Raw genomic sequence first — 12,253 nt, 5'->3', positions numbered from 1 at the left:
CTTTAGCAACACAAACACAGCCGGTGTTTCATTGTTTACATTCCCGAAAGAGGACAGTCAAGCTTTACTATGGAACAGAGATGTCCAGCGAACACGGTTGGATTGGACCACACACACAAAGTACAGTGTATTATGCAGCGATCATTTCATAAAAAAAATACAATTACCATACTGTATTCTGAAGGCGATCTATGTCGTGTGCTACTCCAGCATCAATATCAGCAGCGCCCTCCTGACCGTCACCGTCGAGTTCAAAGCGGTATGGCTCTACTCCTTGTTGCAGTTGGGCCTGGCTGAGTGGTCCTGCCACCCCCATGGCTGCCACGGCGCCCCGTACAGGATCTTCCCTCTCTAGTTCTTTTTTTTTTCTAGTCCTTCACTCTCGCTTTCCTCATCCACGAATCTTTCATCTTCGCTCAAATTAATGGGGAAATCGTTGCTTTCTCGGTCCGAATCGCTCTCGCTGCTGGTTGCCATGATTGTAAACAATGTTCAGATGTGAGGAGCTCCACAACCCGTGACGTCACGCGCACATCGTCTGCTACTTCCGCTACAGGCAAGGCTTTTTTATTAGCCACCAAAAGTTGCGAATTTTATCATCGATGTTCTCTACTAAATCCTTTCAGCAAAAATATGGCAATAATAATAATAATAATAATGGATTAGACTTATATTGCTTATCGCGAAATGATGAAGTATGACACATAGAACGGACCTGCTATCCCCGTTTGAATAAGAAAATCGCATTTCAGTAGGCCTTCAATGCCTTTTGTTTATATTTGGTTTAAGCATTGGATACCTTTTTTTTTTGCCTGCACGCTGCCTCCCGCTGTTGTCGGCATAATGTGATCACGACAAACCATCTACAGAGCAATTAGCTACTTGCTGCCACCTACTGACATGGAAGAGTATTACACGGTTACTCTGCTGAGCTCTTGACAGCACGGACATTTACTGGTGTGCAAAAAATATTTTTAACCCAATTAGGTGAAATGACATCATTTCCCACAGCACGCCAAACAATATCTCACGGTACACTAGTGCAGTGGTTCTCAACCTTTTTTCAGTCATGTACCACCTGTGAACATTTTTTTAATTCAGAGCAAAGCATTTTTGGTTGAAAAAAAAGAGATAAAGAAGTAAAATACAGCACTATGTCATCAGTTTCTGATTTATTAAATTGTATAACAGTGCAAAATATTGCTCATTTGTAGTGGTCTTTCTTCAACTATTTTGAAAAAAATATATAAAAAAAACTAAAAACCTTTTGTTGAAAAATAAACAAGTGATTCTATTACAAATGCAGATTTCTCCACATAGAAGTAATCATCAACTTAAAGTGCCCTCTTTGGGGATTGTAATAGAGATCCATCTGGATTCATCAACTTACTTCTAAACATTTCTTCACAAAAAAGGAAATCTTTAACATCAATATTTATGGAACATGTCCACAAAAATCCAGCTGTCAACACTGATTATTGCATTGTTGCATTTCTTTTCACACTTTATGAACTTACATTCATATTTTGTTGAAGTATTATTCAACAAATATATTTATAAAGGGTTTTTTGAAATGTTGCTAATTTTAGAATATTTAAAAAAATCTCATGTACCCCTTGGCATACCTTCAAGTACCCCCAGGGGTACGCTTATCCAAATTTGAGAACCACTGCACTAGTGTGCCGCGGCACAGTGGTTGAAAAAGACTGGGCTGTGGGACGACCCACACGCTATCAAGTCTTTATTTTATCTGCTGCAAAAAAAGCAGCGTTTGTGATGCAGGAGACCTCTATCTGCAGCCTATAAACAAGTCCATGAACGCCTCATGAAAAGCTTATTTGGTGTTATAAGCAACTGAGCTGATACTTTCCACGGGTTTCCACACTTTTAGACTACAGACTCTTTAGACTGGAGCAGCAGTTACTTTACTCAGACCTGGGGAATTATTTTGACTAAGGGGAGGGGGGCCACATTTAGAGAAAAAATGTGTCTGGGGGCTTGATTTTGATCTGATTTTTAGGGACACTAATGCAAAACCTCACAATAATGCTAAAAACCTTATGACTGACCGTCTTAAAAACGGAATGGAATTAACTTTTTTTTTTACTGAATGAAACACTCAGAATGTACATGAAAATAAAAAATGAACACTATTAACTATGAACGATAAAACACTGAATATTGACAACATATGAACGTCACACCCCCTCTGCATCCACATATTTTACTATCAAGCAAAATGCAACAAAAATGCAGCAAACAGCGAAAGGTAAAAAACCACATAAAATCTGATACATTTGATATATCACTAAGTTTTAGAACTTTGTTGTAAAAAATCTCCTTCCGCGTCTGTCCCTGACACCCACATTTTAAGCTGACATTCTGTGGAAACGCTGCCCACCCACACTGCTTGGTGCCTGGTCTGAGCTGCTGGGACTTAGATGACCATAGTAACTAAATAGATGACCATAGTAACTAATTAGATGACCATAGTAACTAATTAGATGACCATAGTAACTAAATAGATGACCATAGTAACTAATTAGATGACCATAGTAACTAATTAGATGACCATAGTAACTACATAGATGACCATAGTAACTAATTAGATCACCATAGTAACTAATTAGATGACCATAGTAACTAATTAGATCACCATAGTAACTAATTAGATGACCATAGTAACTAATTAGATGACCATAGTAAGTAATTAGATGACCATAGTAACTAATTAGATGACCATAGTAACTAATTAGATGACCATAGTAAGTAATTAGATGACCATAGTAAGTAATTAGATGACCATAGTAACTAATTAGATCACCATAGTAACTAATTAGATGACCATAGTAACTAATTACATCACCATAGTAAGTAATTAGATCACCATAGTAACTAATTAGATGACCATAGTAACTAGATGACCATAGTAAGTAATTAGATGACCATAGTAACTAATTAGATGGCCATAGTAACTAGATGACCATAGTAAGTAATTAGATGACCATAGTAACTAATTAGATGACCATAGTAACTAATTAGATGACCATAGTAACTAAATTAGATGACCATAGTAACTAAATAGATGACCATAGTAACTAATTAGATGACCATAGTAACTAATTAGATGACCATAGTAACTAAATAGATGACCATAGTAACTAATTAGATGACCATAGTAACTAAATTAGATGACCATAGTAACTAAATAGATGACCATAGTAACTAATTAGATGACCATAGTAACTAAATAGATGACCATAGTAACTAATTAGATGACCATAGTAACTAATTAGATGACCATAGTAACTAATTACATCACCATAGTAAGTAATTAGATCACCATAGTAAGTAATTAGATGACCATAGTAACTAAATAGATGACCATAGTAACTAATTAGATGGCCATAGTAACTAGATGACCATAGTAACTAATTAGATGACCATAGTAACTAATTAGATGACCATAGTAACTAATTAGATGACCACAGTAACTAATTAGATGACCATAGTAAGTAATTAGATGACCATAGTAACTAATTAGATGACCATAGTAACTAATTAGATGACCATAGTAACTAATTAGATGACCATAGTAACTAATTAGATGACCATAGTAACTAAATAGATGACCATAGTAACTAGTTTATTTTGCAAAAGTGCAGATTCCAAGCATTGAAATACTTAGTGTAGTTGAAGACTTGCGGTCATTATAAAAGATGAGTACACATCATGAAGGCAGCTTCACTTTACGTCTTAAAGAACTAAAAAAAATTATTTGGGAATGTCTGGCAGGCCAGATTTAAAAGCCTAACGACCGCATTTGGCCCCCAGGCCTTTATTTGCCCAAGTCTGTTCTAAACTACAGGGTCCGCCAAAAACCAATCAGTTTCTTCAGCAGAGGTCCGTATGGGCTGCAGCGGTACTCAGTTGTAATACACTTTTCCACCACTTGTGGCAGTAATGAACATATCAAACAAACAGAAGGAAGTCTTGAGCGCAAGTCATAGAAAAGTTTCTTAAGCGCAAAAATGAGAGATGTCCGATAATGGCTTTCGTGCCAATATCTGATATTGTCCAACTCAACCAATACCGACATATACAGTGGTGGAATGAACACATTACTATGCCTCATTTTGTTGTGACTCCCCGCTGGATGCATTAAACAATGTAACAAGGTTTTCCTAAATAAATCAACTCAACTTATGGAGAAAAAAAAATGCCAACATGAAACTGCCATATTTATTATTGAAGTCACAAAGTGCCTCAAAACAGCAGCTTGGACTTTGGGACATGCTCTCCTTGAGAGAGCATGAGGAGGTTGACATGGGCGGTGTTGGGGGGGAGGGGTTTTAGGGTGGGGTAGCGAGGGTGTATATTGTAGCGTCCCGGAAGAGTTAGTGCTGCAAGGGGTTCTGGGTATTTGTTCTGTTGTCTTTATGTTGTGTTACGGTGCGGATGTTCTCCCGAAATGTGTTTGTCATTCTTGTTTGGTGTGGGTTCACAGTGCGGTGCATATTTGTAACAGTGTTCAAGTTGTTTATACAGCCACCCTCAGTGTGACCTGTATGGCTGTTGACCAAGTATGTCTTGCATTCACTTGTGTGTGTGAAAATCCGTAGATATTACGGGGCGGTATAGCTTGGCTGGTAGAGTGGCCGTGTCAGCAACTTGAGGGTTCCAGGTTCGATTCCCACTTCCGCCATCCTAGTCACTGATGTTGTGTCCTTGGGCAAGACACTTTACCTACCTGTTCCCAGTGCCACCCCCTTTGGTTTAAATGTAGATTAGATATTGGGCTTTACTATGTAAAAGCGGTTTGAGTCACTAAAGAAAAGCGCTACATAAATATAATCCACAAATTCACTTATGTGACTGGGCCGGCACGAAAAGGCAGTGCCTTTAAGGTTTATTGGCACTCTGTACTTCTCCCTACGTCCGTGTACAGAGTAGCGTTTTAAAAAGTCATAAATTTTACTTTTGGAAACCGATACCAATAATTTCCGATATTACATTTTAAAGCATTTATCAGCCGATAATATCGTCAGTCCGACATTATCGGACATCTCTAGCAAAAATGATGACTTAAGTGGTAAATCTGTATTTTTATTGACACTTTAAGAAACATATATATTGTTTATTGCCATCATATTTCAGTCAACATGTATCTCTTATGTGTGACTGCCATCATTATGCAGTCTACATCTATTTCTTATGTGTGACTGCCATCTACTGGTCACACTTATCATTCAACCATCTACCAAATTAAATAGCTTCGAGGTCGGTAAGCACAACCAAAATGATTCAGTACATTAGGCGCAGCGAGCTACAGGACTCACTGTCGAGTTTTGAGGGGGGACAAAAGGATTTTAAGTGCGCCTTATAGTCCAGAAAATACGGTATACTGTTTATTATTATATATATATTCATATATGTTTGTCAGTTATTTATGAATCCCTTCTCCCGACCTAATTTTTTAGCCCAATTTTTTGCGGCCCCCAAGTCAAAAAGTTTGGACACCCCTGATTTTCCCAATTAAAAAATATATATATAATTGACTGCACTAATGAGTTTTTTTTTATATTTTATTTTGACAACATATGGCGGGGCAACAAAACTCAAAGTGCGGGCTGTAAATGGCTCCCGGGCCACACTTATGAAACCCCTTATCTATATTACATTGTTATACACACTAAACTTCCCATTGTCCTAATTAGAAAAATGTAACATTGAAATACATGGAAACGAACAAACTGTCGGTACCTTTTGGAACACGTTGCAATAATTCTAAAGCCTTAGTGGCCACATGCGTGTACAGCACCTTTTAGCTCTTACTTTCCAAAATTGTGTACACTACTGAATTGGGGTCTTACGGCCACTTATGTGGACACTTATACTGCCATCTGGTGGTGTTAGAAGAGTACAACATGGAATGGAATTTGGGGAAAAAAAAGTGTAAAAATAAAAATTAGCACGTCACTAAACATGAAGTACACGCTTGTGTGCTTATGGACTAAGTACATCATATCAAAATGTGATTCTTAGTTTGTATTCTAATTAAGGTCCAATAAGCCCAAATAGCAAAGAGCAATACAAATAATCATGTAAACAAACAGCTTGGGCCTAAAGAGGTTTAAACAAGCAATGTTCCGCCATATGACTTGTTGAACAGGTTTGAGACGGATAAACCAATGCACAGGGAGTATTGCTGCACTCCAGTTGAGTTCATCTTTGCCCAGCACACATACCACTGGGTGAGCTAGTGTGTGTTTGGCTTGGCAGGGTGTGTGCAGCAGCTGCAGACATTAAACTGGACATACAAAGTCTCTTCCAAAGTGTTTTTGGCCGAAAAAAAAACAACAACACTTCAGCCTGGGAACACAAAGTTCTGTGATACTAAAGCGGCATTGGAGAAGGAGGAGGAGGGTAAATTTAGCACATGAATACCCGCCACTCCTTCCCCTCGCCCCATTGGCTGACATTATATGCCCACTCGGCGAAACTCAACTCCTCCTGCATCGTGTGTCTTTTGTGCAGATACGTGGCGCTGTGCATGCTGATGAGCAGCCAGATGTGAACCGCACAGCAAGGAGGTATTTATATTTGGAAAAAGAAAAAAGAGTGAGGACAGGTGAGGACAAAGGTGAGCCAAAACAGGTTCACATGGTGTTTGAGATCTCACACTAAAGTAGCTTTAGGTTACTTCTCATTCTCCCCCTCCATTTTTCTGCATTCTTCTGCATCTGTGGTTATCACTACGTATATGTATTGTTGCATTTCAACAACTGTATTGTTGATAATAGAGGTCAATTATTGGTATTGTTCATTATCAATAGTGATATTTTTATTGGTATTTGTATTGCTTCATTTGTAGTGTAATAAAGCTCATTGTCATTAGGGACCGAATGTCCCTTTGGGACAGAGGACCCTTTTGTATTTCTAATGTTTTATTATTATTATACCGCCGCCTCTTTGAGCTGTAATTTGACCCCCTTAACATGCTTCAGAACTCACCAAATTTAACACACACATCAGGACTGGCAAGAATTGCGATCTAATCAAAAAACCAAAACCCAAAACTAGGAAAAAACAGACAAAACTGCTTGTAACTTCGGGTAGGAATGTCGTAGAGACATGAAACAAAAACCTCTATGAAGGTCTGACTTAGACCTAGATTTCATACACTGACCTCCTTCAGCAAAAATCAACAGGAAGTTGGCAAAAACCCTTTTAAAATAAAAGTTTCCTAAAAAAAATGAAATTTTTGCCTTTTTGGGCTGGAATTTGACCCCCTTAAAATGCTTCAAAACTCACCAAACGGGACACACACATCAAGACTGGCGAAAATTGCGATTTAAAAAAACAACCAAACCCCAAAACTCAGAATTGCGCTCTAGCGCCCCCTAGGAATAAAACACAGACAAAACTGCTCCTAGGAAGAACACACAGACAAAACTGCTTGTAGAGACATGAAACAAAACCCTCTATGTAGGTCTCACTTAGACCTACATTTCATTCATTTACATCCTTCAGCAAAAATCAACAGGAAGTTGGCAATTACCCCTTCAAAACAAAAATTTGGTAAAAACTTGTCACCTTTTTTCAAACATTATCTCCTCTGAGCACATTTGTCGTGTCGGCTTCTAACTCGCACAGGAAAGAGATTGAACCCTTCTGATTAAAGTTTTCTAACTGCTCTGGTTTTGATTTTACAAGCTTTCAAAGAACTCCAGCGCTGATGGTGCTGCGCTGCTGCCGTCTCAAGATGGCCGCTTAAAAGCAGGAAGCACCAGCGTGACCACACAATGCAGAGAAGGTAGGTAATGTGCGGGTAAAGATATTTTGACAGGGTGAAAGAAGGAGGTACCAGTTTGACTCCAGGATACAGAGAAGGTAGGTAATGTGCAGGTAAAGATATATTGTCTGGGTGATGGCAGGAAGCACCGACGTGTACGGGTGAAAGAAAGAAGCACCAGTGTGACCCCAGGATGCAAGGAAGGTAGGTAATGTGCAGGTAAAGATATGTTGAATGGGTAAAGGCAGGAAACACCAGCAAAAGTCGGTCCCGTCCATCGCTGCTTGCAGCTGTAATTTTGTTATTATTACTATATATTTTTAGCTTATGTTTTTTTCCGGAATTAAAATATATATTTTTTATTTGCAGTTTCAGACCTAAATTTTTTCCCAGATTAATTTTTTAGCCTGAAATTTGTTTGAGGGGCGTGTCATCAACTGAGAGGGGCGTGACATAATTACAGACAGCTTCAAAAAAATGGATAGGGGGTGTTGTCTATCATGTTACCTTCAGGTACTGTAGGAAATCAATCGATTAGACACTTTTTTTAAGTGGGCGACACCAATGTTTAATGTTTATGCACTGAAAGCACCCTCAAATATTAAATTTGCATGGAGATAGCAAAAGGGACAAGCGGTAGAAAATGGATGGATGGATAAATTGTGCAAAATGTTTGTACTTTGGAAAAAAAAACTCTGCTGCCTTTAAGGTTTATTGGCGCTTTGTACTTCTCTCTACGTTTTAAAAAGTCATAAATGTTACCTTTTGAAACCGATACTGATAATTTCAGATATTATAAGCATTTATCGGCCGACAACATCTCTAATTTTAAGTGCGCCTTATAGCCCGAAAAAATTTGGTACATACAATAACACAGTGCTAAAATAAATTATTAATACATACAATCCATCCATCCATTTTTTACCGTTTGTCCCTTTTGGGGTCGGTCTCAGCTGCATTCGGGTGGAAAGCGGGGTGCACCCTGGACAAGTCGCCGCCTCATCGCAGGGCCATAAATAGAATGAAATATGTTTCTTAAATAAACAGCCAATAAAATAAAAGTGCAAATGAAAAACAGCTTCACCACTTTAGTCATAATTTTTGCGCTTAAGACATTTTTTTCATGACTGCAGCCCCAGACGTCTTCTTTTTGTCTGATATTGTCATTACTGCCACAAGTGGTGGAAAGGTGTATTACAACCCAAAAAGGGTTAAAGAACCCCAAGTTTACAGTCGGTTGTACTGGGAGTAGGCGAGTCCCACCTGTAGCGTGAGCACGCTTCTGTCTCTTTGTCCTCCAGGTGAAACTCCGCCCAGGGGTCCGGCATGGCTTTGGCCTTTTTCACCGCATTTTTCCACGTCTCCTGTCATGACAAGCACGTGGAGTTAAAGGCGGCTACAATGCGCGCACGTTGTGAGAGGGTGACTTTTGTGACCGTGTGAAGAGGAAGCACAAAGAAAGGAAGGAAGAATGATGTAAATAATCTTGAAATAATCTTTTCAGAACACAAGTTAGCTCAGGGAGGAGGCCAAGAACGCCCCCTGAAAATAGCTGTCTCTGCAAGCGGGGGGAGTCGTCTATCATGTCAGGAGCGACTCCAAATCCTCGCAGCGTAACCCAACTCCTCGCCACGTCTCCCTCGTACACAAACGTCGCCTACTTTTGCAAACCCTTTTCAACCCATTTTCATGTTGAATATGCTACAAAGACAACATATTTCATGTTCAAACTCATAAACATGAATTTTTTTGCAAATATTCATTAACTTTAAAATTTTATGCCAGCAACACGTGACAAAGAAGTTGGGAAAGGTGGCAATAAATACTGATAAAGTTGAGGAATGCTCATCAAACACTTATTTGGAACATCCCACAGGTGTGCAGGCTAATTGGGAACAGGTGGGTGCCATGATTGGCTATAAAAACAGCTTCCCAGTCTTTCACAAGAAAGGATGGGGCGAGGTACACCCCTTTGTCCACAACTGCGTGAGCAAATAGTCAAACAGTTTAAGAACAACCTTTCTCAAAGTGACATTGCAAGAAATTTAGGGATTTCAACATCTACGCTCCATAATATCATCAAAAGGTTCAGAGAATCTGGAGAAATCACTCCACGTAAGCGGCATGGGCGGAAACCAACATTGAATGACAGTGACCTTCCATCCCTCAGACGGCACTGCATCAAAAACCGACATCAATCTCTAAAGGATATCACCACATGGGCTCAGGAACACTTCAAAAAAACACTGTCACTAAATACAGTTTGTTGCTACATCTGTAAGTGCAAGTTAAAGCTCTACTATGCAAAGTGAAAGCCATTTATCAACAACATCCAAAAACGCCGCCGGTTTCTCTGGGCCCGAGATCATCTAAGATGGACTGATGCAAAGTGGAAAAGTGTTCTGTGGTCTGACGAGTTCACATTTCAAATTGTTTTTGGAAATATTCGACATGGTGTCATCCGGACCAAAGGGGAAGCGAACCATCCAGACTGTTATGGACACAAAGTGTAAAAGCCAGCATGTGTGATGGTATGGGGGTGCATTAGTGCCCAAGGCATGGGTAACTTACACATCTGTGAAGGCACCATTAATGCTGAAAGGTACATACAGCTTTTGGAACAACATATGCTGCTATCTAAGCGCCGTCTTTTTCATGGACGCCCCTGCTTATTTCAGCAAGACAATGCCAAGCCACATCCAGCATGTGTTACAACAGCGTGGCTTCGTAAAAAAAAGAGTGCAGGTACTTTCCTGGCTGGCCTGCAGTCCAGACCTGTCTCCAATGGAAAATGTGTGACGCATTATGAAGCATAAAATAGGACAGCGGAGACCCCGGACTGTTGAAGGACTGAAGCTCTACATAAAACAAGAATGGGAAAGAATTCCACTTTCAAAGCTTCAACAATTAGTTTCCTCAGTTCCCAAACGTTTATTGAGTGTTGTTAAAACAAAAGGTGATGTAACACAGTGGTGAACATGCCCTTTCCCAACTACTTTGGCACGTGTTACAGCCATGAAATTCTAAGTTAATTATTATTTGCAAAAAAAAAAAAAGTTTGTGAGTTTGAACATCAAATATGTTGTCTTTGTAGCATATTCAATTAAAAATGGCTTGAAAAGGATTTGCAAATCATTGTATTCTGTTTATATTTACATCCAACACAATTTCCCAACTCAAATGGAAACGGGGTTTGTAGGTAGAAGATGCAGATGAAAAGATGTGATAGTCCAAAGTGAAGAGACAGGTCAGTTGGAGGAAGGAGAGTGAGATTGTTTAAAAAAGGTGGAACATACCCGTGCACTCTCTGACAAAACCTTGTACGAACCTTCCGTCACATTGTCTGCGTCACTCTAAGAGGCGGAGAAAAGGCAGCTTTTCATCACACCTGCAAAAGCGGGAGCGGGACAACCGTGCAATGGAGACCTGCGAGCGAGGCCCACCTTGTAGGAGAAGCCACTTTTGGGGAAGGAGTCGGAGAGCTGGCGGTTGTTGACCATGTTCTGCATGTACTGGCAGATCTCCCTGGTGGGGTCGTCCAGGATGGAGCAGATGAAGTCGTCGTCGTCCTCCTCCTCGTCTGTGGTGAGGGACGTCAGACGCTGTGCGATCGGCGGCCGGGTGGCGCTCCCCTCCTCCTCCATGCTGAACATCAGGTCGTCCTCCATCGTGTCCACTGTGGATTCTAAAAAGACCAGACAGCTTATGAGCAGTGTTTGGTTCAGAATTAGGCTAAAAATGCTATTGATCAAAAAAACAAACACATAAAAAGTGGATCAAAAGAGCAAACAGTTGAAATGTAACGATAAAAAGTTGCAATGTTGACTCTAATAACACAAAGCTGCCATGCAAGCTGTTTTTTTAAAACTATCATTGATAAAAAAAATAAAAATCAATGTCATGAATTATTGACCTATTTAAGGCTCCAATTACTTCACATCAAATATATTTTTTTTGCACATTTTGTGTTTGCAATATAAAAAACTAAGTTTCCTTTGACAAAAAGTACATAAAACAAACATGAAAAAAATAAAAACTTACAATTGACGATGTGGAGGGAGATGCGGCCAGCGCGCCTGCAGGAGCAAAGGTCATCGCCTCTGTCTATGGTGCTGAGGACGAGCACCATCGGATAGGAGCGGGGTATGGGCTGACGGCGAGACACAGCTGGTGGGTGTGGGGCAGGGTACATCAGCAGGAAACTGTCAGAACGGGAAACCCGATATAGCACGGTGGAGAGGGAGTGCATTCCCATCCGGTGGGTGGTCGGTGCCCTCCGGTACTGCCAGCTGTGTCTCGCCGCTGGCCACATCTCCCTCCACAGACGCATATAATAATTAAATTAAAAAAATATATGTATGAACTTTTTGATCCCCACAATTTGTGGGATTTTTTTCCCCCAAAACTGTCAATCCCATACATTCATTTTCTACCGCATTTTCCCTTCCGCGGGCATTG

General features: G+C 40.0%; 1 protein-coding gene and 1 long non-coding RNA gene across 4 annotated transcripts in view; one reads left to right on the top strand and one right to left on the bottom strand.

The window, feature by feature from the left end:
• Window positions 1–12,253, bottom strand: part of LOC133557172 (eukaryotic elongation factor 2 kinase-like) — a 50,607-nt gene that overhangs the window by 32,106 nt on the left and 6,248 nt on the right. For 2 of the 3 annotated variants that reach the window (XM_061907423.1, XM_061907425.1), the window contains exons 2-4: window positions 11,239–11,480; window positions 11,092–11,148; window positions 9,059–9,159 (exon numbers count right to left, since the gene is read on the bottom strand). In XM_061907423.1, the coding sequence (XP_061763407.1) occupies window positions 9,059–9,159; window positions 11,092–11,148; window positions 11,239–11,463 (383 nt within the window). In that variant the 5' untranslated portion in view covers window positions 11,464–11,480. The remainder of the gene's footprint in view (window positions 1–9,058; window positions 9,160–11,091; window positions 11,149–11,238; window positions 11,481–12,253) is intronic. The other variant, XM_061907424.1, reaches the window with a different exon arrangement.
• LOC133557173 (uncharacterized) lies at window positions 6,542–11,644 on the top strand. The gene is made up of 3 exons (XR_009807713.1): window positions 6,542–6,643; window positions 7,717–7,816; window positions 11,315–11,644. It is a non-coding gene; the product is annotated as an uncharacterized LOC133557173 (long non-coding RNA).

Source organism: Nerophis ophidion, linkage group LG08 (assembly GCF_033978795.1).
Source record: "Nerophis ophidion isolate RoL-2023_Sa linkage group LG08, RoL_Noph_v1.0, whole genome shotgun sequence".
Lineage (NCBI taxonomy): Eukaryota > Metazoa > Chordata > Actinopteri > Syngnathiformes > Syngnathidae > Nerophis > Nerophis ophidion.
The sequence above is the reverse complement of the archived record's forward strand: the minus strand, read 5'-3'. Positions and strand labels throughout refer to the sequence as shown.